Here is a 27943-nt window from a genome sequence, read left to right as displayed (position 1 = left end):
TCTCCTTCATCTTCACTGAGTGATTGGTTCTGAAACAGGACCAGGTCTGCCTTCTGTCTGTCCTAGAGCCTGAGTTAGCCCTTGCCTTCTCCTTATTTCCAAGTCCCTTTGTCTTCCAGTAGATGGAGGATTGCTACCCATTCAGCCTTCTCATAGAAGCAGCTTTAATTCAGCAGCATCCTCAGACCAGCTCAGCTGCTGGACTGGAGTTGAAGCACAGGATAGTGGAAGACAGACACTTGGGGAGGTAAATCTCTCACCCAGAATTCTGTCGGTGCTTCACAGTGACTGTATCATAAATCATCTAAACTGGGACACTAGGAAAATCGAAGAGGGTACTATTAATAATTATGCTGAGACACCAGACATAAAGCAAGACTATTCCAGGCCAACTCTTTAGGAAGCCTGGGATCACGTAACTCTCTGTCTTCTCCTTTTACCCTGCCATGTAGAAGTCATACTTCTTAACTCTTTCTGTGTAGTGAATCCTGAGGGGCCTGGGGAACCCTGTTTTCCCACTTTTTTCTACCCCACCTGTCTTACCCAAATGTCCCCCAACCCTCATATCTCCTTGCCCAACAATAAGAGACCACACTCATGCCAATTTGAGAGAGAAGCTCTATTTATACTGGTGGCACAAGTGAGCAGGAGTCCAGTGGGGACTCTCAGAGCCATGCAGTGTTCTCTTGAGAGTCATAATACAGGGGATCAGATCTCCTTCCCCAGCCTTTGCCTGGGGAGACTTGAGGCTTGATTTGTCTTTCCCTTGGCTCTGGACTTTGAGGAAGTTAGGGGTGGAGGTTTAGGTTTTGGGTTTCTCTGCCCCCAAGCCCCTCTCTGGATTTCTAGCTGCAATGTGCCTTTGAGCCAGAGTTGGTGGGAAAGCACTGTCCTAGATCTGGGTATGGTGTTGAGCCTATAGCCAGAGGAAGGAAGGAATTCCAGTGTAGAGTCTGCAGAGGGAAAGGACAGGAATGATGCCAGAAGCTTGTGAAAACGAAGAAAGGGAAGAGAAAGAAGGTGAAAAATCGGGTCCTACATTTGCTTGTCAGGAAGGACCAAGTCATTTTGTGCCTGAGAAGGCACAGTCCAAAGCTCGGGTTTTTACCACTGTTTGCTTTCTGGAGCATCCTTCCAGGTTTTTTTCATTTTTCTCACCATCTACAGCCAGTGAATCCACTCCGCCTGTGAAGTGGCTGCCTTAAGATTCAGCCTCCTCTGACACTTCCTGTGTGCAGATGTGCACAAAGATGGAAGCTGGGTGAAGGCTGAGGCCATCCTTGGAGAGCAGGTGTATGTGGCGGTAACCTGGGGGTGGTTGGAGGGGTGGAGAGGACAGCATCAGGAAGACGGCCAGAGCTGGGGTGTGGGCCGGGAGAGGGAGGACCATCTCACCTTGCTGCATGCAGCTCCACGGCAGGGTGTACTGACCAATGAAGTCGTTTCGGGATTTCCAGTCATAGTCTTTGACCACAAAACGCAGCAGGGCCAGTTCAGGTACCAGGATCCGGAAGCACAGTGTCTGCCCCCAGTATGGATTAAAACCTGAGCCAGGGAGGGTGAGTGAGGGAAAGGATGAAGGAACAGACATTATTGACGGCGCTGGTGAGTTGCTTGCCCTGTGTTCTCTTGCTTCATTTTCAGAGCAGTCAGCACTTTACAGGTGAGGAAACCGAGTGGATAAGCAGTCTGCTTAGGTCACCGTAAGTGAGAGACCTGGCTTCAGACCAAGTCCTCCTCCTTTGTCCTGTCTGCACTGCTTCCCCTAGAGGGGCAGGAAGGGTGACGGACTGTGCTTAACGGAGACCTGGACAGTGGGGAAACCACAGCCATGCTCCTCCCACTTCCCCAGCACTGCCGAGCGTCTCACCATTGTTCTCCACGTAGCTGGTCTCTTGCCGGGTTGTGTCTGGGCGGACGCCAAAGATCTCCACTCTCACCAAGGGGTCCACAATGGACTGTTCTTTGGTGTTGTCCACTTTGGGGAGTTGCTGACCACTGATTACCTGCAACCAGGGCTCTGGAACCTCACTAGTTCCTGCTCAGCCCAGCCCCCCTCCAGCTCTCACACCCTGGGGGGAGGAGGAAGGCTGAGGGGAGGGGGAGACATAGGACCTTGCACTATATGCTTATGGTTTACAAAACTAATTCTCATGGGTAATATATTTTCTTCTAGTACCTCACCTGCAATTTAAAATTCATCCAAGTAGAAATTTAATAAGGCCTGAAAGTGGGAAAGTTATGACAGCAACCCTTCTATAGCACTTCTGTGCCCTAGGCACTGTTGTCAGCACTTCAGATTAATGAGGGGCTCCCCAGGTGGCTCAGTGGTCAAGAATCTGCCTGCCAGTGCAGGAGACTCGGGTTCAATCCCTGGGAAGATCCCCTGGAGTAGGAAATGGCAACCACTCCAGTATTCTTGCCTGGGAAATTACATGGACAGAGGAGCCTGGTGGGCCACAGTCCATGGGGTCACAAAGAGTCAGACAGGACTGAGCACACACACACATACACACACACAGATTAATCTCAACAGTTCTGTACAGTAGGCAGTATTACCCCAATTTTGCAGGTGAGGAGAATAAGGTTAAGTTTGCCAAACATTACATGACTAGTAAATGGGTTTGGACCTAGGCGATTGACTCCAAAGTCCATGCTGCCCCATGAGGAACTTTCCCTCTATTACACTCCTGTCAGACCTAGCCGCCCCTGCCCCCCTCCCCCCTGCCCCAGGCTCTATTTCAGCTATCCCAGTTTCTTCCCAGTGGTTTTTCTTTCCATTATACCTGGATGATGAGGGTCTGGGCTTTGAAAGGGCTGATGGGCCTCTCAGGGTGGAAGGAACTCTGGGCATCGCGCAGGAAGTCTGGCTTCAGCACATAGCCACAGCCAGCGTTCTGGCGGAAGAGCCCATCACACAGGTCCATCTCCAGCCCGGCTGTCTGCATGTTCATAGCCACTGAGGACCCCAGGAGAAAAAAAGGAAAGAGTCACCTTGGGGACTAGGCAGCCATCTTCCAGGGAAACCAGACTGAGAACTTTTTGGGTGTAAAAGGGCTGCTGGCAACACTGGAGAATGTCTTTCTCAGCCCGGCACTCCCCTTGAAGCACTCTCTGGCCCCGCTGCCACCCAGGGACCAACTTCCCATCCATTGCCCTTGCACTCCGTCTTCCCTGTCCCTACCACTCCCTCACCCATCTGGCAGCCTGCATTCCAGAATTCCTGGGGGTTGTAGTTGGATGAATCCGTCCTCAGGCCACTGGGATACACTCTGCTTAACTGCCAGGCATTGTGCTGCACAAACTCATCACCTGTAAAGAGGGTGTGGGTCCTGAGATGGTAGTGGGTGGAGTGGACCCTCCTACTTCCTTGGTCCCAAGAGCCCCCGCCCACCTACTTCACTCTTCTCTCCAGCATCTCCTAAGGCTGTGACTGTCTCTGCTCCATGCAGACCACCTCCCCCAGCTGTCTTTCCACTAGAGCCTTGAGTCCACTGTTCACCTCCTATCCCCATACCTGGTCCGGGGAGTTCCTTAACTTCCGCGTCCCTCTGCTCCCTCATCCTCTTTCTTGGAACTCATCCTCCTACCCGTCAGACCTGACTTTACCCATCCCATTTCCATCCCTCCCTCTTGGTCCTGACCAGCCTCCTTGATGAGGCTCTTGGCCTTGGTTTCAGAGAAAGATGATGTTTCATAGAAGTGGTAGTGCTCCCTCGAGTGAGTGAAGCTATAGAATGTGACAGCCTTCAAGTAGACAACCAGGGCAGAGAGGGCTGGACACAAGATGGCCTTGGGTTTCTGGAAAAGGAGAGAGAGGATGACAGAGTTGAGCCATTAGCAATCCGAGAGGGAAGAAGCCAGTGGCCAAGATCTGAACTTCCCCACCCAACCTAAGGCTCTGCCCGCTGCCTCCCTCCTGCCTCACCTGCTTGGGAAAGAGAAGAAGCCCAGGCTTGGAAATAGGAGCCTGGGCCATAATCTGACAACACAAAGGCCGACACAACAGCGGGCACATCACAACCTGAGGATGGGAATGGGAATAAAAGCAGTCTACGTATACTAAAGGGATCAGTTTCAGCCTCTGGGCTTGAAGGGTTACTGTGCAAGTAACAGGTCTTTAACTTATCACTGCTAAACAGAGATGTCATCCTCACTACCTCTCATCTTTTAAAACAAATTAATTTTTTATCAAAATGTATATGAATCCAGATACATCAAGTTATGCAAATGGTCATGGAACTCACACCTGGAAGGATGTCAGAGTCCCAGAGTAACATCTATAGATTTTTCTGAATTCCCATTTCCATCCCTGGGCATGGCAGCAGGTGAGACAACACAGCTCCAGAGAGAACAGGATAATTAGCTAGAAGTCATTCAGCTGAGCCAAGCAAGTGCATAAGAGAGAGAAATGCAGACTTCAAAGCAAGATCTTGGTGATCCCACTGTTGGCAGCCCTTCCCCAACCTTTCATGCTCCTCCTCTTTGGCTATTTCTGGTCCCTTTTCAGACTCACCTTTTCCAAGAAACTTTCTAGCAATAAACCCACTTTAGTTGAGGTCATAGCAGTCACTCTAGTAAGCCCTACTTACCTAATATAACAACACACATGCACACATCAGTGGTTTTTGAAGTATCATTTAAAGAGACTGGGAAGTAGTACAAAGATGTCTCAGAAGTCACCTGGGAGACCCAGGAGAAAGCCAAAGAAGTACTTCAACCAGAATGACTCTGCATATATCTATTTTGTGACCTGAGCTTCCATATAGAATTTCATTAAAAAAAAAAAAAAAAGATCTCACAGAACAAAGAAGTTGGAAAGCCACTGCCATATGTCTGTATATGGCAATCTATATGATGATGCTGTGTATGGATTCTCATGCCTCTTGTCATTGGAGGCAAGGAGCATTTTGCTCCTTGGTTCTCCACCCTGCCTGGCTCCAGTCTCTTCACAAATGGGGTCTCAGCTTGTAGTACTGACTAATCAAACGCCAGAGCAGAAAGACCACCCTTCTGGCCTACCTTCTTTTTGTCCTCACTGCGAGGGCTCAGGTCCTGGGGCTCAGACTCCAGCTGGGCCTCCAAGTCCAGCCTAGCCTCCTGCTCTGCTTCCAATTCAGCCTCTGGTTCTTCCTCCTCTTCCTCAAGCATTAGCTTCTTCCCCTTCACAAGGATCTTCCCCCGAAGGTCCTAGGGGACAAAAACAGAGGGGCCTGTCTACCTGTCTGCTCTGGGCCCCTCCTGTGGGTCGTGCAGCTCCTATGCAGCTCTCACAGGACCATCTCAAAGGCAAAGGAAGCAAGTAAGTGGTCGGAAGTTCCCACAGGAAGGCTACTTGATACATAGAGCAGGGATTTCTTATGGTTAAGCTGACCTGTAACATCTCTAAGGTAAAAAATACATGCGAACCCCTACCTCACATTTGAGACGTAAAGATTCCTCATAGATTCAAGATTTACATGTAAAGAACATTAGAGTATTAGAGGAAGATAGAGACTCTTTCTGAAAAGCCTCAAGGTAGGAAAGCCTTTGAAAACTCAGAAGACATAAAGAATGATTGGCAGAGGTGACTACATAAAGGTTAAAAACCTGTAAAACAGAAGAGGCTATGAAGACAAAAAGAAAAAATAGACTGCAAGGGGAGTTTCCTGGCGGTCCAGTGGTTAGGACTCCACACGGCTGTGTCCTGGGTTCAGTCCCTGGTTTTGAACTGGGTCATGCAAGTCGTACAGCGTGGCCACCCCTGCCCAAATAGACTGCAAAAAAGTATTTTTAAAGCATTAATATCTTTAACATTTTTTAAAGTTATATATCAAGAAAAATTATAAACTAATATAAAAAAGTTTGTAAATAATATCAGTTAATTTGAAAGAATAAAACAGACCTTTGTTTTTTAAAAACTTTTTTTTCATGTTTGCCATTACGAATCATCTCACTACTGGAGTTGTTTGTAGTCATCCCCTTACACTGTTCAGTTGGAGTGAAATTTGGTTTTTTTCTGCACCCTGCCCACCCCCCCCACCCCCCCCCGCCACGAGGGCAACTTGACAATAATAACCAAAAATGTCAACATGCAGTTTTCAACCCAGCAATTTTTTTCCTAGGAATCCATTTCAAAGAAAGAGTAAATGAGCAAAGCTCTATGTACAAATGAAAAATTATAAACAACCTAAATGTTTACAATTTACTGGTTATTTTTACCACCTACTGGTTGAGTAAATTATGGTCAGTAACATAAAGTTTAATACTATAGAACTGTTAAAAAAGAAAATACATATGAAAAAATATTTGTGATATATATAAAAGGGATAGAAAGGATTATCCCATTCACATTTTTTAAAAATGTAACCATATATACATATATATGTCTATATAAGTGTGTAAAAAATCTATAATGTTGGCAGCTGTTATTGGAGAGGTTGAGATTATGGTGGGGTAATCTCCCTTTATATTTGTAGAGCCTATAATAATGAACTATCAGGAAAAAAAATGAAGATCTTCCATTGAAAAAAGAAATATAAAGTAAACAAATGGTTTTAAATTTAGAAAGCTATATCTGGAGTTTTATGTTGAATTAGATTTTTTTTTACTTCTTTTGGCCATGCCACTCGGCTTGCAGGATCTCAGTTCCTGGAGCAGGGATTGGCAGTGAAAGCTTGGAATCATAACCACTAGGCCACACTGGAACACCCTGAATTCGATTTTTTAAAAATTAAAGTTGTCTCTGAGAATATTAAAGAGCAAGACGGTCCATCTGAGGGTGAGAAGAAGGGAACAGATGGGCCTGGGAGGAAGAGCCAAGCCCGGTAGGGAAGCCTGGGCTAGAAGGCAGGGTCCCTACCTCGGGGGAGGGCAGCTGAGTGGGAGGCTGCCCATCCAAGGCTGTCGTCAGTAGCTGGTCCCCCAGGATCTCCGTCAGATGGCGCACGATGATCTCCTGCTGCTCCCAGCTGCAGTGGTTCTCCAGCGACAAGATGACTGGATAGTCTGACGTCTGGTCAGGAGGGGAAGGCATGCTGGAGCCAGAGTTCTGAGGCCTATAACCTTCTTGATTCTCCAGCTCCACCCCCACCCACCACCCCACCACCCACCCCCTGCCAATTATTCAACTGAGTACCCTGATTGCCAAAAGTCCTCTGACCCCATGCCAGGCCTCCAGGAGATCTGCCTGGGTCTAGGCACCCCACATCTAAAAGTCATTCTTGGGACCCCAAATCTCAGATCTGTGCCAGGTCTGACCCAGGTCCTTATGGGACCTTTGAGTTTTCAGGCTTAGAGTGGGAAAGCCAGGCCAGTGCCCCAGACATGTTCACGTTATACTTTCAGACTTTCATCCCCAGATAGCTATTGCCTCCCAGCTCTACCCACCAGTTTGTTTCTTCCTCCGCCCTCTCCCAGGTGGGTGACAGAAGTTTTTAGAAGTAATCATTACAGTTAGCAATTACTTCTATGACTACTTAACTAGTAACACATCCAACACTTATTCATAATAATCCCTTAATGTTTGCCTGATGCTTCACAATTAAAATCTCTTTTACGTATATGTCATTTGACATCACCTAGGTCGGGAAGATCCCCTGGCGAAGGGAATGGATACCCACTCCAGTGTTCTTGCCTGGAGAATTCTATGGATAAAGGAGCCTGTTGGGCTATAGTCCATGGGGTCACAAAGAGTTGGATACAACTGAGTGACTAATACTTTTACTTTCCCCTGCATCCCTCCCCAACCCCAGACCCAGAGTCTCTTCCTTCAGATCCTCTTGCTAATCACCAGTATTTCCATCCTGAGGCTCCCACCTGGAAGGCATACTGTCCTATAGCGGCCACAACATCTTTGAATGGGATGCGGGAGGTCAGGGTGTGTCCGTGGTAAACAATAGGTTCCCCGCTTGGTCCATCCCATATATCCACCTCCACACAGCGGCACCCCCGCTTCAGGGCCCTGCAAGAACCCCACCCCCCAGGGACGGGAGGGGTCAAGGTGTGATCTTTCACATAGGGACCCTCTTCCCTCTCTGGAGAGAACAGTGCTCACTGGCACTCACACATCAAGACTGTCAATTTACATCTCCGTGGACCCCTGTCTGTCTGCCGGGACACACCTGCAGCTCACACTGATCTCCACCAGGCCCTACTCAACAATCCTCCCTTAGGGAGCCATCACATACTGCCTTCTGGTGTTCTGCTTGTATATCTTTATATGACACCTGAGTTACTCAAACTCTCGGTAAATTTACATTTTACTTCCTTGCTAGGCTTCCTAGGGAAGTTGCACATGAAGCGACTAGTTCAGCTGCTGACATTACAAAGATGCCTTGACTATTTGACCTATTGCATGGTTAATCACAATAAAGTCAGGTACCATTTATTACCTATTGACACATAAATTACCTTATTGAATCCTCACAACAAGCTAGACAGAATAGACAGAATAGTAATCCTCTCTGTGTCTCAGATAGGGAAGCTGAGGCAGAGAGAGGTTAAGTATTTGACCTCAGAGTACCAAGTGAGGGAGCTAGTGGTTGATCTTAAATGGTCTGACTCCAGAACCTATGTTTTTAAATCCTCTTCCCTACTGCCTCCCATTTAACATTGAGTTTATTTATTTGTTCAAAATAAATTTGTCAGGACCCCTGGTGCCAAGGTAATTTCATGTCCTATGAAAGAGAAGCTGTGTTTACCCGCAGGGTTTCCACAGCACTCTCCTGCCAGTCTTCAATATCTCCTCCAAGTCTCTCAGGGACCAAGGAATCCTCAGCTCAAATCCCCCCACAACAGCATTTCAATTCCTGCAGTCAACTAACAATTCCCCTCCAACTTCCCACAGACCTTCCCATCTCATGAGCTGGACCCCTTCACCCCCCAGCCCCACAGCACCGTATGTATCCCTCCACGCTGCTCTGGCCACAAAGCTGGTCCCCCACCAGGTAGGTGTTGTGGGAGGAGTTGATGTAGTAGTGGTTCAGGGGTTGAGTCATGTCCTGGTAGAGAGGGTGGCAGGTTGGATTGAAGATGTCTCCGTCCTTCGAGCAGAGGTAGCCGAGGAAGCCATCCATGCTCAGCACATGCCGCAGTTTTCCTGGGGTGTGGAGTGGCTAGAGTGAGAAGCTCTCTGCTCAGAGCACCCCACCCCTCTCCAGGGCCCAGCCTTTCAAATGGTGTCCACTCCCAGCCTCCAGACCCCACTGCCCTATCCAGCCTGTCATTTCAAGCATCCCCATCCTCAGAGAACCATAAAAATACAAAGGGAATTATTAAGATCATGCTAGTCCAGTGCTGCCCAACAGAACTTTCTACAGTGATGGAAGTGTTCTCTGGTCTGCACAGCCCAGTATGATAACCTCTAAATAAATAAAGCTACTGAGCATTTGAAATGTTGCTGTGTGACTGTGGAACTGAATTACTGTTTTGTATTCACAGGAGATTGGCTCCAGGACTTCCCCCTTCCCCATGCTGCTGCTGCTGCTAAGTCACTGCAGTCATGTCCGACTCTGTGCGACCCCATGGACGGCAGCCAACCAGGCTCCCCCGTCCCTGGGATTCTCCAGGCAAGAACACGGGAGTGGGTTGCCATTTCCTTCTCCAATGCATGAAAGTAAAAAGTTAAAGTGAAGTCATTCAGTCATGTCTGACTCTTAGCAACCCCATGGACTGCAGCCTACCAGGCTCCCCTGTCCCTGGGATTCTCCAGGCAAGAGTACTGGAGTGGGGTGCCATTGCCTTCTCCGGCCCCTTCCCCATAGCAGATACCAAAATCCATGGACGCTCAAGTGCCTTACACAGAATCTCATGGTACAGTCGACCCTCTGTATCCGCGATGTGGCACCTGTAGATACAGAGAGCCGACTGTAATTTAAATTTAAATAGTCACATGGGGCTCAGGGTTACCATGAAGGACAGCACAGTATTTAGTCCAAAGGACTAATTTCATAGATGGGGCACCCGAGGCTCAGAGAGGATCAAAGTCAAAGACTTGTTAGTGACAAGACCAAGGTGCGTGCATGAATGCCAAGTTGCTTTACGTCTGAAGACTCTTTGTTACCCTATGGGCTGTAGCCTGCCAGGCTCCTCTGTCCTCGAGATTCTTCAGGCAAGAATACTGGAGAGGGTTGCCACGCCTCCTCCAGGAGATCTTCCCAACCCAGGGATCGAACCTACATGTCTTACATTTCCTATGTTGGCACAGGCGTTCTTCAGCTCTAACACCACCTGGGAAGCCCCAAGACCAAGGTACCTGTGTGTTATGCCCTGGGCTGTGTAGCTACTGCTTACTATGGCCTGAGGGTTTCTTGAGCATTGCCAAGGACATAACATGCAGCATCTCCCTTAATCCTCTCACCAACACAATCAGGTGGATATAACATAATCTGCCCTGAGAGGTTAGGTAACATACCCTGGGTCACATTTGTGGTTGTTGTTCAGTCGCTCAGTCATGTCTGACTCTTTGCAGCCCTAGGGCATGCCAGGCTTCCCTGTCCTTCACTGTCCGCCAGAGTTTGCTCTAACTCATGTCCATTGAGTCAGTGATGCCATCCAACCATCTCAACCTCTGTCATCCCCTTCTCCTCCTGCCTTTAATCTTTCCCAGCATCAGGGTCTTTTCTAATGAGTCGGCTTTTCATGTCAGGTGGTCAAAGTATTGAAACTTCAGCATTAGTCCTTTCAGTAAATATTCAGGGTTGATTTCCTTTAGGATTGACTGGTTAGATCTTCTTGCTGTCCAAGGGACTCTCAAGAGGCTTCTCCAGCACAACTCGAAAGCATCAATTTCTAGGCATTCGGCCTTCTTTATGGTCCAACTCTCACAGCCATACAGGACTACTGGACAAACCATAGGTTTGACTATACGGACCTTTGTCAGCAAAGTGATGTCTCTGTTCTTTAATATGCTGTCTAGGTTTGTCACAGCTTTCCTTCCAAGGAGCAAGGGTCTTTTAATTTCATGGCTGCAGTCACTGTCAGGTGGCGCTAGTGGTAAAGATCCTGCCTGCCACTGTAGGAGACATAAGAGACCCTGGTTTGATCCCTGGGTCAAGATGATCCCCTGGAGAAGGAAATGGCAACCCTCTCCAGTATTCTTGCCTGGAGAGTTCCATGCACAGAGGAGCCTGGCAGGCTACAGTCCCTAGGGTTGCACAGAATCGTACACGACCGAAGTGATTTAGCACGCACACAGTCACTGTCTGCAGTGATTTTGGAGCCCAAGGAAATAAAATTTGTCGTTGTTTCCACTTTTCCCCCTCTATTTGCACAAAGTGATGGGACTGGATGCCATGATCTTCGTTTTTTGAATGTTGAGTTTTAAGCCAGCTTTTTCACTCTCCTCTTTCACCCTCACCAAGAGGCTGTTTTGTTCCTCATCACTTTCTGCCATTAGAGTGGTATCATTTGTATATTTGAGGTTGCTAATATTTCTCCTGGCAATCTTGATTCCAGCTTGTGATTCATCCAGCCTCGCATTTCACATAAGATACTCTGCATATAAGGTAAATAAGCAGGATGACAACATACAGCCTTGACATACTCCTTTCCCAATTCTGAAGCAGTCCTTGTTCCATGTACAGTTCTAACTGTTGCTCCTTGTCCTGCATACAGGTTTCTTAGGAGACAGGTAAGGTGGTCTGGTATTCCCATCTCTTGAAGAATTTTCCACAGTTTATTGTGATCCACACAGTCAAAGACTTTGGCATAATCAATGAAGCAGAAGTAGATGTTTTTCTGGAATTCCTTTACTGCTTTTTCTATGATCCAAAGAATGTTAACAATTTGATCTCTGGTTCCTCTGCCTTTTTTAAACCCAGCTTGTATATCTGGAAGTTCTCAGTTTGTGTACTACTGAAGCCTAGTTTGAAGGATTTTGAGCATTAAAAACTTGCTAACATGTGAAATGAGTGCAATTGTGTGGTAGTTTGAACATTCTTTGGCTTTGCCCTTCTTTGGGATTGGAATGAAAACCGACCTTTTCCAGTCCTATGGCCACTGCTGAGTTTTCCAAATTTGCTGATATATTGAGTGCAGCACTTTAACAGCATCATCTTTTGGGATTTTAAATAGCTCAGCTGGAATTCCATCACCTCCACTATCTTTATTCATAGTAATGCTTCCTAAGGTCCACCTGACTTCACTCTCCAGGATGTCTTGTTCTAGGTGAGCGACCACACCATCGTGGAAATCGAGATCACTAAGACCTTTTGTACAGTTCTTTTGTGTATTCTTGCCACCTCTTCTTAATCTCCTCTGCTTCTGTTAGGTCTTCACTGTTTCTGTCCTTTATTGTGCCCATTCTTGCATGAAATGTTCCCTTGATATCTCCACTTTTCTTAAAGAGGTCTCTAGTCTTTCTTTTTCTGTTGTTTTCCTCTACTTCTTTGCACTGTTCTCTTAAGGTTTTCATATCTCTTCTTGCTATTCTCTGAAACTCTGCATTCAGTTGGGTATCTTTCCCTTTCTCCCTTGCCTTTTGCTTCTCTTCTTTTCTCAGCTATTTGTAAAGCCTCCTCAGACAACAACTTTGCCTTCTTGCACTTCTTTTTCTTTGGGATGGTTCTGGTCACCGCCTCCTGTATAATATTATGTCACATAACTAATAAGTGAAGGAGCTGGGATTTGAACCCAGGGAGTCAGATGTCAGAATCTGCCCTACACTGCTGGACTGTGAAGTCTCACTGAGGATGACTTTGCTACAGGGGAGGCAGAACAGCTTTACTCTCAAGCCTAGCTTCCTCATTCCAGGTGTGACAAGGCCTGGCGATGGTGGAAAATGGCAAGAAGTTGGGCTCAAAGTTTCATTCTTTCTATATTTTGGCCATGACATGAGGCATGCTGCTGCTGCTGCTAAGTCGCTTCAGTCGTGTCCGACTCTGTGCGACCCCATAGACGGCAGCCCACCAGGCTCCCCCGTCCCTGGGATTCTCCAGGCAAGAACACTGGAGTGGGTTGCCATTTCCTTCTCCAATGCATGAAAGTGAAAAGTGAAAGTGAAGTCGCTCAGTCGTGTCTGACTCTTAGCGACCCCATGGGCTGCAGCCTACCAGGCTCCTCCGTCCATGGGATTTTCCAAGCAAGAGTACTGGAGTGGGGTGCCATTGCCTTCTCCAGACTTGAGGCGTGCAGGGTGCTAGTTTCCCGATCAGAGATCAAATCCATGCCCCCTTCAGTGGAAGTTCAAAGTCTTAACCACTGGACTGCCAGAGAAATCCCACAAAGTTTCATTCTTGACTGTAATGACTCAAATTGCAAATTGATAAAGTCCATAGCTACCAGGTACTTTTCATGTGCTTTATTTCATTTGATCACCAGTTATTTTACAAATGAGAAAACTGAGCCTCCGATAGGTTAAGCAACTCAGTACTCTATAAGAAGCAGAGTGGGGACTTGAGCCTCTGTCTCCTGACTGATACCACACTTTGCAGCCACAGTGTTGTTGTATCTGATAATCAAGTGAAAAGGGAAAGAACTCCAAAAAGGGTGGATAGAAAAAATGTGGGGCTTCCCAGGTGGCTCAATGGTAAAGAATCTGCCTGCCAGTGCAGGAAACCCAAGAGACAAGGATCCAGTCCCTGGGTTGGGAAGGTCCCCTGGAGTAAGAAATGACAACCTACTCCAGTATTCTTGCCTGGAAAATTCCATGGACAAAGGAGCCTGGTGGGCTTACAGTCCATGGGCTACAAAGAATTGGACACGACTGAGTGACTGAGCATGCACACAGGCAGAATAAATGTAATGATGTATGCTGGATTCTTCACTGGAAACAGAGGATCCTGTCTTAACCCTTCAACTTCCTCTTCTGTTTAGTTTTCTGAAAAGATTGCGTCACAGCCCCTTTCTTCTCTAAGCACCCACATAAATCTGGAATCAGTGATTGCAACACTTTGTTTGGCTCCACGGTCCATGAGGGTAGTGTCCTTGTCTGACCTACTACTGTATCTCTGTTGCCTATCATTGGCCCTGGCACATTACAGGTACTCAGTGAGCATTTGCTGAAGTAGCGAGTGAATGAATGAATGAATGAATGAAAGGGAATGGGAATTGAGACCTAAGAAACCTGGGTCACCTGTCCAGCTCACATTCCTCTCATGTCTTATTCTCATTCTCAAGAGAGGCACCAGGTAAGAGTCAATGATCTGGCTTTGAATTACAATTCCTCCTTTCATTAGCTGTTGACTTTGAGCAAGTCATTTAATTTTTCTGAATCTCAGTTTTCCTCTTCTGTATAACTGAGTTGATAATAGAAATCTACTTCCATGGGTTGTTGGAAGGATTAGAAGAGAAAAGGCATGTAGAGATATCAGCACATTATGGGATGCTTAGCAAAGGCCCAATAAAGATTATTGCTTTTGATTTACAAGGATGTAGTGAGTACTAAACCCACTCCGGTGTTCTTGCCTGGAGAATCCCAGGGATGGCGGAGCCTGGTGGGCTGCCGTCTACGGGGTCTCACAGAGTCGGACACGACTGAAGCGACTTAGCAGCAGCAGTAGCAGCAGTGAGTACTAAGGGCTTCCCTGGTGGCTCAGATGGTAAAGAATCTGCCTGCAGTGCAGGAGACCTGGGGTTTTATCCCTGAGTTGGGAAGATCCCCTGGAGAAGGGAATGCCTACCCACTCCTGTATTCTTGCCTGGGAAATCCCATGGACAGAGGAGCCTGGTGGGCTATAGTCCATGGGTTCGCAAAGAGTTGGACACTACTGAGCGTCTAACACACTCACACACTCACACACACACACACACACACAAAGGACTAAATAATGTAAGAGCTATAAAGTGAAGTAAAGTGGAAGTCACTCAGTTGTGTCAGACTCTTTGCGACCCCATGGACTATATATATAGTCCATATAATTCTCCAGGCCAGAATACTGGAGTGGGTAGCCTTTGCCTTCTCCAGGGGATCTTCCCAACCCAGGGATTGAACCTAAGTCTCCCGCATTGCAGGAGGATTCTTTACCAGCTGAGCCACAAGGGAAGCCCAAGAACATTGGACTGGATAGCCTATCCTTTCTCCGGCGGATCTTCCCAACCCAGGAATCAAACTGGGGTCTCCTGCATTGCAGGTGGATTCTTTACCAACTGAGCTATCAGGGAAGCCCTCTTTTTGTTAATAATGTAAGTTTTTCATGCTCTGCAAGGAATGAAGGGCAGGAAGGTGTCTACTAAAGGGGCAAGGAGAAGGTTTGAGGGCAGAGAGGGCATATTTTAACTGCTTGTTAAGAGCCAAATGATTGTCTACCTCATCATCCACCTCAGCCAGGGGCTGACTAGGTGCCCAGCTCAGGGACTTAGGACTCAAAAACCACCTGGGGAACTTGGAGAAAGTCCAGGAAAGGGCAGAGAGCCAGCACTTAAAGAGACAGCAAACAGGAACCATGAAGGGAACTAAAGGGAAAGGAATCACATGCCCTAGAGAAGAAGCCAAAAGTAAGAGGAGAAGGATTTTATGTTTCCACTGAGGACAAAGGTTGATATCAGGAAGAACAGTGTGAAAGTGAAGAATGAGAAATATGAGCGTGGTAGAGGAAAGGGGACTTACGGAATGTTCTTCCTCCTAAGAGATACAGCACTACAGAGGAGACTCCTGTCTTATGTGGGCAGGAAATGGCTTTCTCCTTCTGGAGGAGTGATTGAATGAGATGAAGATGATTGGGAACGGGGTCTGGGGGACTGAATTTTCCCTTAGTTAGGCAGAAGGCTAGTTGTCTCTTGGTCCCCCATCTGGCCCCCATGTGTGTTGCCTCACCACCCTAGTCCTCTTACCACTTTCTGAAGGCTCATAGCGGTCGATGAGTTCCAGAGCAAGGTCAGAAGCCCGTTCTCCTTCCTTCTGTTCCTCTTGGAGGAAATCCACAAATTCCAACAGGGTCAGTTTCTGCCCATCAGATGAAAACTTTTCAAACAGTTCCTGCACTTCTGGACGCTGAGTCAATGACTTATAGAACTCTACAAATTCTTCTCCCTCCAGAGTCCCAGACTGGGATGTGTCTGCTGTCTGCAGAAGAGGGTTTAGAGGAGAGTAAAAAACCCTTTAACGGCAGATGTTGCAGTTTTGACTTTCCTTGTAAGGGCGTTATTATTGATGGAGCCAGGCTGGCTTCCACAGAACTCCTGACATTTAGTGTTCATAGGAAAAGCCACGACAGGAAGTAAAAAGCAAAATTTCGGCCATACCATTTGCTACTGGAGAAAAATTTCAACTAGAAAGAATTAAATGCCCCCAACATGTCCCTAAAAGATCAGAAGATCCCTTTTTCTATTTACTCACATGCCAGTTGGAGTTTTCCACTGTACTAGGCACTTGTGAAATCCTGGCCAAGGACAGAGAGGTCCCTGAGGTCTGATGTAATAACATGTTGTTATTTACCTTTCATAAGATTATGAGTCATCTTTCCAACAAGACTGAAGGGTAAGAACCATGTCCTACCCACACTTCCCAATGAACCTGGCGTAGTAGGAGAGATTCAACAGCTGTGTGTTGCTGGAGAGGGTTGGAGGACTTCTGGCTAAGGGAGAATGTGGCCTTGATTGGCTTCTGCTAACCTTTCCCCAGAAGACTCACCTGGAAAAGCTGAAAGGCATATTCCTGGTCCATTTCCACATTCATCAGGTGCAATAACCGTTGGACCTCTCCGAAACTCATCCGACCATCCTGGTTTTTGTCTCCACGCTGGAACCAATCACTCAGCCATCCAGGTCTGAGTCAAGGCAAAAGCACTGAGTGTGTGTTTGTGTGTGCAGATGTGTGTGCACATTCATCCATTGACTGCTCCCCTGTCTTTGTTGCCAGTCCCCTCCCCAGAGCCAATTCATTTTCCACATTAGCTTCTGGAATAATCTCCCCAGAGCACCAATCTATCTTGCCCCTGCATGGCTCAGGTGCCTTTGGGGACATCCCTGTTGCCTGCAAAAAGAAGCCCAACTTCCCTAACATAGAAATTAAGATCTCCTTCACCCCAGTGATCTGGCCCCAAACCAGCCTTCTCAACACAGAAATGACTACCTTGTACCTCAGACAGATTCAGCAAGCCCCTGCTTGGTGATGTCCCAGCTCTTCAGCTTCCTACCTCTGGGTCTTTATTCATGATGTTTCCTCAGACACGAGTGCCTTCCCCTCCTCTTCCCTTCAGTTCAAATTCTACTCATTTTCAAGGCTCAGCTCAAACGCTACTTTCTCCTGAAGCTTTCTCATGACCATCTCAGCTAGAAATAAGTATTTCTCCTTCCTTTGAACACCCACATATCAGCTAAGTACTGTAATGCTGGTAAATTAAATTATTCACACAATTCTATTTTCTCTGCTGACTAAAATAATATCTGAGCCTCATTAATCTTTGTATCCCTAAAGCCTGGCATAGTGCCTCTTACATTCTGCTTAATAGATGGTGAATAAATGAATGGACCAGCATAGAAGATGAATACATTCTAGGAAACTTGAAGTGAGTTGATTCCACTAAGCCCCCTAAGGAGTTGCTCCCCATCCCTATGGGAGTTAATGCCACTGGGATCTTCTGTTCAGCTCTCAGGATCAGCTCCTAGTTTGCCTCTCACGGTCCCTTTACCCAATCCTGGGGGCCCTGATTCCTCTCCAAACTCTGTGTGACTCTGTCTGTGCCATCACAGGCCTCCATTCTTCCCTCAGTATCTCAGCCTCACATCAGCCCAAGCTGTCCCTGGCCACCCCATCTGGACTCTCAGGCCCCTCTAGCCCTGTGCCCCCTCCTACTTGTCCCTAGCCCTTCAGCATCTGGCTCCTTCAGTGACCCCTGGATCCCAATCTGACTCCATCCTGCTGATACTGATCCAGCCTCTCCTGTTGGTCCATGTTGGTGACAAAGCCCACCAACAGCTGGAGCCCCTGCATCCAGGTCTGGGCTTCCTGGACACTGTTGGCCACCAGGTCCAGGTTGGAGCGGCGGCCATGGAAGACGATGGTGAAGCCTTGCTCCAGGGGGAACTCCTCTGCCAGGTTGCGCAGCAACTCAGACTCGTGGCCCTCACGTACTGTGTCCACGTCGGAGATTGAGACTGCCAGGGAAGAAGTGAGTGGGGGGCCCTAAGCAAAGGGTCCGACAAATCACAGCAGCTGAGAGCCAAGGACCAGTACTCCCCCTTCTTCTCTCTGAGACCACAGGAGGAGGGACCCCAGCCTCCATAGACTAAAACCCCCAAAGCCTTAGTACAGGGAGATGCAGATTCTTGGAATTCAGATTGCCACATGAGTCGTTGTTTTCATAGCAGCATGACAAGGGGCCTGTGCTGGAAATGGCAAGACCTGGCTTCCAACCACCAACTGGCAGTGTGACAGGGACGAAAATGATGTAGCCCCTCAGCGTCCTAATCTTAAATAAGGGATGGTCCCTTCCATGGCCAATCCAATGGTGATCAATTACAGGAAGACTGGTGGGGCTGACAAGTGGAAGCACACTTGCAGGATAGAAGCAGTTACACCAAAGCATGACGTGCCCAAATTCAGTTCTCTCATTCCAGGTTTGAGGGCTTCCTCTTTCCAGATGTCTGGGAGGGAGCCAGAGAAATCCTTCCCCCTGCTTCTTCAGCTGGGGCTGGTGTGGATCGTAAGCTCTGGTTATGTCTCTAAAGTAGATTCTCTTACGTGAGTCCTGTGGTCACATTTTTAGAGGGATCATAAAGTGTTTGGCCAATAGGAGGAACACTGTTATGACGCATTTACGATATTTAGAAATATTCACTATAATGGTTAACTCACTAAATTGATCCGGGTTTCAGGCCTCATGCTAGGTGGTTTATATACATTAAGTTCTTGAGCTCCTGTAATGTACTAGGCTGTTTAATCCTCATTTTGTAGATGAGGAAACTTATATTAGCTTAAGTTAAATAACTTGTCCAAAGTCACTCAGCTAGAAATTGGCAGAGCCAGGGCTTTTATCTAGACAGTTGGCTACCCGAGATTATGCTATAATAATAATGATGATGATGATAGTAATAAGATAAAACCTATGATTTATTTAGCCTTATTATGTGGCAAAGACTCTTGGAAGATCTTTGCACACCATAACCAATTTGATCCTTGTAACACCCTGAAGAGGCTAGTACAGTTATAATTTCCATTTTACAGGCTCAGATAAAGACACTAAAGAGACCAGAACAGGGCACATCATAAGACACTGGTCACTCCTCTGCCCTCAAGCTGCTGGGCCTGTAAGGTCCTGTCCACCCACATGCCCACCCCGGGCTACCCACATCACTCACAGCTGGGCTTGGCCCTGCCTCCAGCCTGCCGGGCATGCCAGACTGTCATGCCATCGTCCTGAAGTCTGAAGAATCTTAGCTTCTTCCAGCTTTTGGACCTCACCTTGCGCATCATTGTGCCTTTCTGCATCAGCAGCAGATCTTGATTGATGGGCAGCCCTGAGCCAGGAGAAGCAGGGACTGAGTAGCCGGTAGGGAAGGTGGAGGGCCCAGGAGGAGCTTTGGAACAGGAGTCCAGCCTCCTCCCTGTCTCTGGGCTGTCTCCCCAAGCCCTCTTCTGCAGGGGTACTCACGGCCTTGCAGCAGATATGCCATCACCCACTGCTTCACCAGCTGATGCCAGAGTCACCTAAAGGAGCGAGGAGCAGCAAGAGGCTTCAGGTTAATCTTGAGGTCTTAGAGTAATAGGTCGAGGGAGGAAGAAAAGGAAATTAGTGTTCCTTGACTGCCTGCATTGTGTCAGCTACTTCATCTACATAATTTGTAGCTCTTTTCACTTCTAATTTGAGTTTAGTGATTGAAGCTTAGAGAGGCTAAGAAACTTGTCTCAATCACACAGGGACTTGGAATTTAAACCCAAATATATCTGATTTCAGAGTTTCTGCCGTTTCCCACAGCCATCTCCGACAGGGCCAACCCAGGGGTTTCTGCCAAATACCCTCTTCTTTTCCAACACCCTACAATCCATGAGGTCACGTTGACCACACCTCTATCAGTTCCCCATTATTAGGAATCACTGACTTGCTGGCTGCCCCCTTTCAGAACTTGGAATCTCTCTGCATCCTAGCCTTTCCTTCTCCAAGCAGAATCATCTCAACTTCCCTTCCAGGAGCCCTCTCCATGCTCCTGTGTGGATCCTCCAGCTCTGGACAAGCTAGGCCAGAGTATTTCTTTTGTCTCTTCTACCACACTTAGTGCTGCGCCTTGCTAAATAAGCCACTTCTACCTTTACATGATAAAGTATAGCTCATACTCTTATTCATAATAGTAATTCTCACAGTTTTAATGAACCAGATAAGTTACATAGTCTCAGAACAGCATGTTCAAGTTTTCTCTACCTACTGAAAGAGAGTTCCTACCTTTAAATATATGCTCATCTGCTGCTGCTGAGTCACTTCAGTCATGTCCGACTCTGTGCGACTCCACAGATGGCAGCCCACCAGGCTCCCCCGTCCCTGGGATTCTCAGGCAAGAATACTGGAGTGGGTTGCCGTTTCCTTCTCCAATGCATGAAAGTGAAAAGTGAAAGGGAAGTCGCTCAGTCGTGTCCGACTCTTAGTGACCCCATGGACTGCAGCCCACCAGGCTCCTCCATCCATGGGATTTTCCAGGCAAGAGTACTGGAGTGGGGTGCCATTGTTCATTTAGGACTGGTTATTCCGGTGGTCATGTATGGATGTGAGAGTTGGACTGTAAAGAAAACTGAATGCCGAAGAATTGATGCTTTTGAACTGTGGTGTTGGAGAAGACTCTTGAGAGTCCCTTGGACTGCAAGGAGATCCAACCAGTCCATCCTAAAGGAGATCAGTCCTGGGTGTTCATTGGAAGCACTGATGCTGAAGCTGAAACTCCAATACTTTGGCCACCTCATGCGAAGAGTTGACTCATTGGAAAAGACTCTGATGCTGGGAGGGATTGGGGGCAAGAGGAGAAGGGGACGACAGAGGATGAGATGGCTGGATGGCATCACCGACTCGGTGGACATGAGTTTGGGTAAACCCCGGGAGTTGGTGATGGACAGGGAAGCCTGGCGTGCTGCGATTCATGGGGTTGCAAAGAGTTGGACACGACTGAGTGACTGAACTGAACTGAAGTTATTCTAAGAGCTAACAACAAACTTGCCTTGAAAAGAACTGGATGATTTGATTTGTGGCCACTTTGATCCTAGCTTTGTGCCTAGAACAAATATACTCAGTGCTTAAAACAAATCATGCTGAAACTGGCAAAGTCCACGGAACATAAAGCTTTATGCTTTTGTATAAGCAAAGGATCCATGGTTGAAGAGAAATATTGTGGGTTTTAATTAGTAAGTTTAAACTTTAAAAAAGTCTTTCTGGCTGCCCTTTGCAGCATATGGGATCTTAATTCCCCAATCAGGGATCAAACCTGTGCCTCCTACAGTGAAAGTGTGAAGTCTTAACCCCTGGACTGCCAGGAACATCCCTGAATAAGTTTAACAATTTGTCAGTGGTGAACATCTGAAAAAAAAAAAAGGGCAAGAATCCTTAAACTAATTATTCAGTTAGTACTCCATTTAAACATCATGTAGTTCAACTCCCTACGTTAGAGCAGAAATCCAGAAACATGATGTGACTTGTCTGAGGTCACACAGCATATTAGTGCCCCATCTCCCTTAAGTAGGAAGAGCCTGTAAAGCCACCCAGGGTGATGATCTTCAGGAATGATGTAGAAGTCACTGAAATTATAGCTCTCCTGACTGAAGGACCTAGAGAAGATTTTCCAAAGGAGTAGGAATGTGCAGGAAACCAATCTGAGTCTAAGCAGAAGACATAAGGCAACTCTCAGGAGAGCAAGAACACAGCTTCAGTCCCAAGAGGGAAAGGTTTTACTGGCTGAGGCTGCATGTAGAATCCTGAGTGAGACCAGAGGAGACCTCTGGATGGAAGAAGGAAGGAAAGAAGACAGGAAAGCATCTCTGCTTTGCTGGGTGGTGCTGCACAGCTTGGAATCCAAGGTTTGCAAAAGTTCTATGAAGACTAAAAAGTAATAGATCTTCATTAAATGTCTTAGAGTTTCAGACTCTAAGAGGGGTTGGGGTCAACCTGGGGCTGAAGTCTAATCCCCTTTGCCAACATTTTGCCTCCTCTCTCCTCTGAACTTCTGGGGTGGGTGGGCTTTGGCCCTGGGAGAAGACAGAATTACCTTCCATATGCCTGTGTCTGGGAGCCTCACCACAATGTCGAGACATGGGAGATCTGAGAACAGTCCCAAGCACAGGAACAGCCCTACCTCATCTCAAACCAGCCTTAGAAAATGATTTTATATTCTTTTGTCAAACTCTTTCAACCTCAGAGCTTGGCGTGCCCTGCTCCCATTCTTGAGTCACTGTTTTAAAACTGTATCTAGGTGACACATGGCCGATAGAGGGCTAGGTTCAACTCAGGGAGCCACAGGATGTCAGAGCTGGACTTCATTTTGTAGAAAAGGGACAGAGGAGCTCTTTTCTCTGCCATCCTATGTGTGATTGAGTTTGCATCTCACCATGTCTTCTCACAAGACTTTCAGGATCAGGCAACTCCTGACCACGAAAAAAAGCAGAATCATCCCATTCCTCAATAGATTCCAATGAAAACAGGTAATCAGATACAACTCCAAGAGAAGACACTGGAGAAGAACCAAGCTGGCTGTGTCAGAAGCTTCACGTATGAAGTGGCACACATTTATCCTGTGTTAAGGTTGTACGTTAACCAACCAGATCACAGAACATCACCGCTCTTTGAACAACTCACAGGGGAGACGAAATGCTTAGCTCCCCGTGCTTTCTGTTTCCCCACCAGCGGTCTATGGAGCTCAGTAATAAGTATGGGAATCCTTTTGTTAGAAAAAATAAAGGGACAGAAGGCTAGCTGAACTGCCAGTCACCTAAGGAATTAAGTGGCAGAACTGGGGCTAGAACTGAGGTCTCCATTTGACCAACTCAGAGACCTCACCGAGACTACCCTTAGAAAAGGCTTTCTCTAGCAAGCCGATGAAAGCAGAGCTGGGACCCAGTGAGGGACATTGTTCTCCCTCCCCGCCACCCCATCATTTTCTGTTCCTACCATATCCCACTCAACAGCCTTTCTTTTCCTTCTTCCTATTTTCTTCCCCTTCCCTCTCTTCTACCTGACCCCTTCCTTTTCCTTTCTTCCTAGCTCACTTTGCTCTCTCCTGACCCTCCCTTTGCCTTCCTATTTGCTTACCTAAGTCAGCCTCTCTTTGCTCTTGACTTCTCATCCTTCTCATCCCTTCTCCTCATTACTCCTTGCTCTTTTGTTTCTCTTCTAATTTGCAATGGCTTGGATTCTCGTCCCCTGAAAGGTGCTTGAGACTTTGGTTCAGGAAGGGGGACTCTTGGGTGGGGATCCTGAGTAACAGATCCTTCTGCTCAGCTTCATTTTCCCCTGTATCCTAGGAGACTGACTAAACAAACTACTCAGAGAATGCAACTTAGAACCTAGGTGTTCTAGGTCTTGGTGTTTCCTCTGGCACCTGAAGGTGGAATGGGGAGGATGGTCACAGCTGAGGCAGGTACAGTTTGGAGAGGAGGGAAAAAGGATTTGGGAGTGGGAGCAAGAGAAAGAGGCAAGAATCAGAGGATAATGACTGAGAGAGAGGTTGGGTCTTAACTCTTTACGTCTAGGCACATATGTGGAGCTCCCTGAGGATACAGATAATTACCTCTACAATACAGATGAGATAATAGATACACAAATAGGGCAGGAAGTGGCCAAGGGTTGCCAAGCAAAATTTGGTCCTCAGCTGACAGGTGGCTTCATATCACCTGGAGATGGACTTTGGTAGAGTTGCCTGTGGCTTATAGTGGAATTTGAGGTGTCTACAGTCTCTCTGCGGAGAAGGCAATGGCACCCCACTCCAGTACTCTTGCCTGGAAAATCCCATGGATGGAGGGCCTGGTGGGCTGTAGTCCATGGGGTAGAGAAGAGTCGGACATGGCTGAGCGACTTCACTTTCACTTTTCACTTTCATGCATTGGAGAAGGAAATGGCAACCCACTCCAGTGTTCTTGCCTGGAGAATCCCAGGGACGGGGGAGCCTGGTGGGCTGCTGTCTATGGGGTCACACAGAGTCAGACATGATTGAAGCGACTTAGCAGCAGCACAGTCTCTCTGAGGGCAGGATGGAAGAGATTCATCCTGTCTACTCTCTTTCTTTGGAGGAGAATTATGACAAACCTGGTTCATGGCTCCCGTCACAGGTCATAGCCTTCAGAATGTTAGAGCTTGAAGACTCATACAACACATCAATCTAGTGGTTCCTGTTATATCAATGTCTCCTGTAGAGTGTCTTAAAACAGAGATTCCTTAGCCCCACCTCAAATCTACCAGATCAGAGTTTCTAAGGATGGGGTCCAGGAATATTCATTTTTAACAAGGGCTCCTGAGACACAAGCAAATCTAGGGAACCCTCTACTCCCTCCCACAGTAGATCAGGAAGCCATGGTTCAAAGTCAAAGAGCTAGTTAACATCAGAGACAGGACCAGGAGCGGGTACTCTTCCAATATTTTTTTACAATGCTTCCCCGAAAAGGCAGCTTTATTTAAAGAGAAGTCACAGTAAAAATGAAAGAATATTTCCTGTGCCTAGAAAGATTCTGTTGTACTCTTGTGCACATCAATTTAATGTTCTCATGGACACCTGTGAATCAACCAGATTCGTTCATGCCTCCACTCATCCCATAAATTCTCAAGTGCCTCCTATTTGACAGCACTTGGTCAGACCTAGGAGGCAGCTGGGAGTAGGTCAGACAGAGTCCCTGAAGTGTGAATTGTTGTTTTGGTCTCAACACCAACTTGTCTGAAAATCAGTTTTTTGGTTCTATAATCCTTCCCATTACGCCTCTCTTTCATGGGCACCGACAAAGTGCCCTGGATCATTGAGCAGGCTAAGAATGAGGCATAGAACTCAAACCCTGGCTCTTTCCAAGGAAGTCTCACAACTCTCTGCCTATTATCAGGGGTTTCTGATAATAGAAGACTCCCCCCAACCCTTCCCCTCTGTGGGTCTTGGTCAACCCTCATGTGGTAATCCTCAACAATCTGTTAATGAATTCATGCTGAAGCATGATTGCTTCAGTTCTCTCTCTTCCCTTCCTGGGGTGAGATCACCACTTATCTACACAGTGACAGCCCTGGGTAGCTAAGAGGTCCTCATATAAAAAGGTGACTGATATAGCTAGTAGGAAAACTATAAGTCCAAGTGGATAAGCTACAGAAAACCAGCAGGTCGGGGGCCCGTAAACCTGTTTAGGCAAAGGAGTCCAGGGGATGATTTAGTCAGGGGGAATAAGCATGTGGAGGCCAAGGGCAAGGACTTGGGCATGTAGGAGCTAGGAGCAGTGGCTGGTCAGAGCCTCCAGCCCTTACCGTGGGCAGGATAGCCGTCCTATGTCTGAGCTCTGGGATGCTCTCCGCCGTGGAGCAAGGAAATCCAGTGGGGCTCCTTTGCTCTTCTTGCACTCGCTGGCTTCCTCCCCTCTTCTGCTGCAGTTTGCTGCTGTCGCTGGCTGACTTACAGCCAGATGGAAGGAGTAGGGTGGGGAGAGGTGTGAGTTCTCTCCTCAGTCCAGCCCATCCCTTAAAGGCCCAGGACACTGGTCAGCATGAGGGAGTCATGGGGGTGGGGTGGGTAGCACAGGATTAAGGGGAGGGATTGACGAGCAGTGCATCTCCAGGGAGGAGGAGCCTGTCTGCCCTTCCTCTCCATGCCAGCCCTCACTGACCTCAATCTCGCAGCAGCTCTCAGAGCGAAACCCAAGGAGTATCCGAGTAGCAGTGCTCCATGAATCACTGTTTTTCATTCTGGTTGGTTTCTCTCTGCATGTTGTACAGCTGTCTTTGCCCTTATTTCATCTGGCTCCCTTCCATGGTGTCTGTTTCCATTGGCCTGGTTCTGTGTCTCTGCATCCTGTCTTGCTGAGCACTCAGTCTAACTTTATGGCTCAGGGAAAGTAGAAAAGATACGGTGGGAAAGGGGGAAGGTGACAAAAGGAGGAAGAATGATTTTAGAGTGTAGAGGGAAAGGTTGGTGTCTCTATATATATTAGATATCTGCTGAATATTGAAGGAATGTATATATGAATGTAGGAGACAATTTGTTTCATAGATTCATTCATCCTACAACCGTTTGTTCAGCATCTCTAACAGGCAAGGACATATCTGTGTGTTTATAAAGGTACATGTAGAAATGAAGCAGACTCATAGTGTATAAGGATCAAAAGCAAAAAGAGGAACACAAGGCTGGAAAGACATCCAGCTGGGAAAGCAAGGTAATGAACTTCTTAAAGCGTGTACGAATAGGCAGCGGAAACAAACACCAAGATTGAGGAAAGTAGGAGAGGAATAGGGGATTGTCAAGGGCTTTATTACAGCTCCATACTTCACAGTGAGAAACGGAGGCCCAGGGAAGTTTCAGCAATGGCCCGGACTCACAGGTCAGAGCAGAGACCGCCAGTCCCTTACAATCTCCCCAGTACTGTGAGCTGGGACCTACTTTTGCTCTGCCTTGGGAAGACTGTGGGGTATGGCTCTTTTTGGATCAGTGTATGACAGAATGGAGCTGAGGGTAGGGGCACAGCTCTGTACTTGGACTTCTGTGGGGTCATCTTCCAGTGAGTAATGTCTTAATCACAGGCACAGAGTGAACTCACTGTACAAAGTGGTGTCATTTCTGAGTGTGCTGGGACCTGGCTGCCTCTTGTGGCTCCTCCAAACATCGCTCAACTGCCTAATATTCTACCATTAGTGCTTATTTATAGCTAAACCTTTAGTCCCATTAAAATAAAATCCTTCTGAGTAATTCCCATAAATGTCCGGATAGTGGTTACTTTGAGGAAAAGAGAGGCATTGCAGTGGGATGGGGCACGTAGCTGGCTTCTGAAATAGCTGGCGAAGTTCTGTTTCTGGTCCTGGGTTGTTGATAAGGGTCTTCATAATAACTTATGAAGCTATACGTTTTATGTAGTTTTCTGTAGCTTTGTTATATTTTACAACAAAAGGGTTTCATGTTTTAGTAACTGGTAATTTCTGAAGCCTTACGAGTCTCAAAATTTATACCTAAGTTGAGTTTACTGCACTGACAGCAGGTTTTAATAAAGGAAAAGGAATATGCAGGGAGTAGAGGCAGAAGAGGGAAGGCCATTCCCGGGGAACAGGAAGATTAGGAGGCACTAAGGTTTAAACTGTGCTGATTTCATATCTTACTTCATAGAGGCTGTTTCCCATGCTTGTCTTATTCTTCTGTTTCCACTCCTCCAACGTTGTCCTGTCCTTATTTTTCCATACTAGCCCTTCCACACTCCAGGATTTTTTTTTTTTTTTAATTTGGCTTCTTTGGGTCTTAGTTGCAGCCTGGGGGATCTTTGCTGCATCATGTGGGATATCTCATGGATTCTCATGATCATAATCTCATGATCAGCTCATGGACTCTCTGGTTGTGGCACATGGGCTTAGTTGCTCCATAGCATGTGGGATCTTAGTTCCCTGACTAAGGATCGAACCCAAGTACCCTGCATTGCAAGGCAAATTCTTTTTCTTTTTTTAAAAAATTATTTATCTTTGGTTCTGCTGGGTCTTCGTGGATGTGCATGGGCTTTCTCTAGTTGCAAAGAGCAGAGCCTACTCTTGGTTGTGGTGTGTGGGCTTCTCATGGTGGTGGCTTCTCTCGTGGAGCACAGGCTCCAGGCGGGTGGGCTTCAGTGGTTTCAGTTCACAGGCTCTAGAGCACGTGGGTTGAGTAGTTGTGGTGCAGGGGCTTAGTTGCCCCGCTGCAGGTGGGATCTTCCCAGACCAGAGATTGAACCCATGTCCCCTGCATCGACAGGTGGCTTTTTATCCACTGAACCACCAGGGAAGTGCATACACTCCAGGGGTATACATATGGTTTGCCTCTCTGAGTCACTATTTGCCTCACCTAGTTGCAGCACCACCTCATACTCTTCTGGGTGTTCTGTGAGAGGTGTTATCACTCCTCCTGGATTTTCTGA

General features: G+C 47.2%; 1 protein-coding gene and 1 pseudogene across 4 annotated transcripts; one reads left to right on the top strand and one right to left on the bottom strand.

Annotated features, from left to right (window-relative positions):
• Window positions 1-600: 600 nt before the first annotated feature.
• PLCD4 (phospholipase C delta 4) lies at window positions 601-27428 on the bottom strand. 4 transcript variants are annotated; one of them, XR_003506155.1, is made up of 16 exons: window positions 25326-27428; window positions 19512-19567; window positions 19219-19377; window positions 17787-18015; window positions 16550-16679; window positions 15751-15982; window positions 8878-9079; window positions 7798-7942; window positions 6842-6994; window positions 5023-5190; window positions 3645-3801; window positions 3196-3312; window positions 2787-2959; window positions 1871-2072; window positions 1396-1545; window positions 601-1308 (listed from the first exon to the last, which is right to left on the bottom strand). XR_003506155.1 is itself a non-coding variant. In XM_027513513.1 (16 exons), exons 2-16 carry the CDS (start codon window positions 19531-19533, stop codon window positions 1202-1204), a joined length of 2280 nt encoding a protein of 759 aa, XP_027369314.1. In that variant the 5' UTR covers window positions 19534-19567; window positions 25326-27425; the 3' UTR covers window positions 601-1201. The 4 variants fall into 4 exon arrangements, 3 of the variants coding, with proteins under 3 accessions (XP_027369314.1, XP_027369323.1, XP_027369332.1); XM_027513513.1 differs by having other exon boundaries at window positions 1871-2006; window positions 25326-27425; XM_027513522.1 differs by lacking the exon at window positions 25326-27428 and having other exon boundaries at window positions 1871-2006; window positions 19322-19377; window positions 19512-19537.
• On the top strand, window positions 22028-22811 carry LOC113875171 (annotated as a pseudogene).
• Window positions 27429-27943: the final 515 nt, after the last annotated feature.

This window comes from Bos indicus x Bos taurus, chromosome 2 (assembly GCF_003369695.1).
Source record: "Bos indicus x Bos taurus breed Angus x Brahman F1 hybrid chromosome 2, Bos_hybrid_MaternalHap_v2.0, whole genome shotgun sequence".
In the NCBI taxonomy this organism is placed as follows: domain Eukaryota; kingdom Metazoa; phylum Chordata; class Mammalia; order Artiodactyla; family Bovidae; genus Bos; species Bos indicus x Bos taurus.
This window is presented reverse-complemented; position numbering and strand designations above follow the sequence as displayed.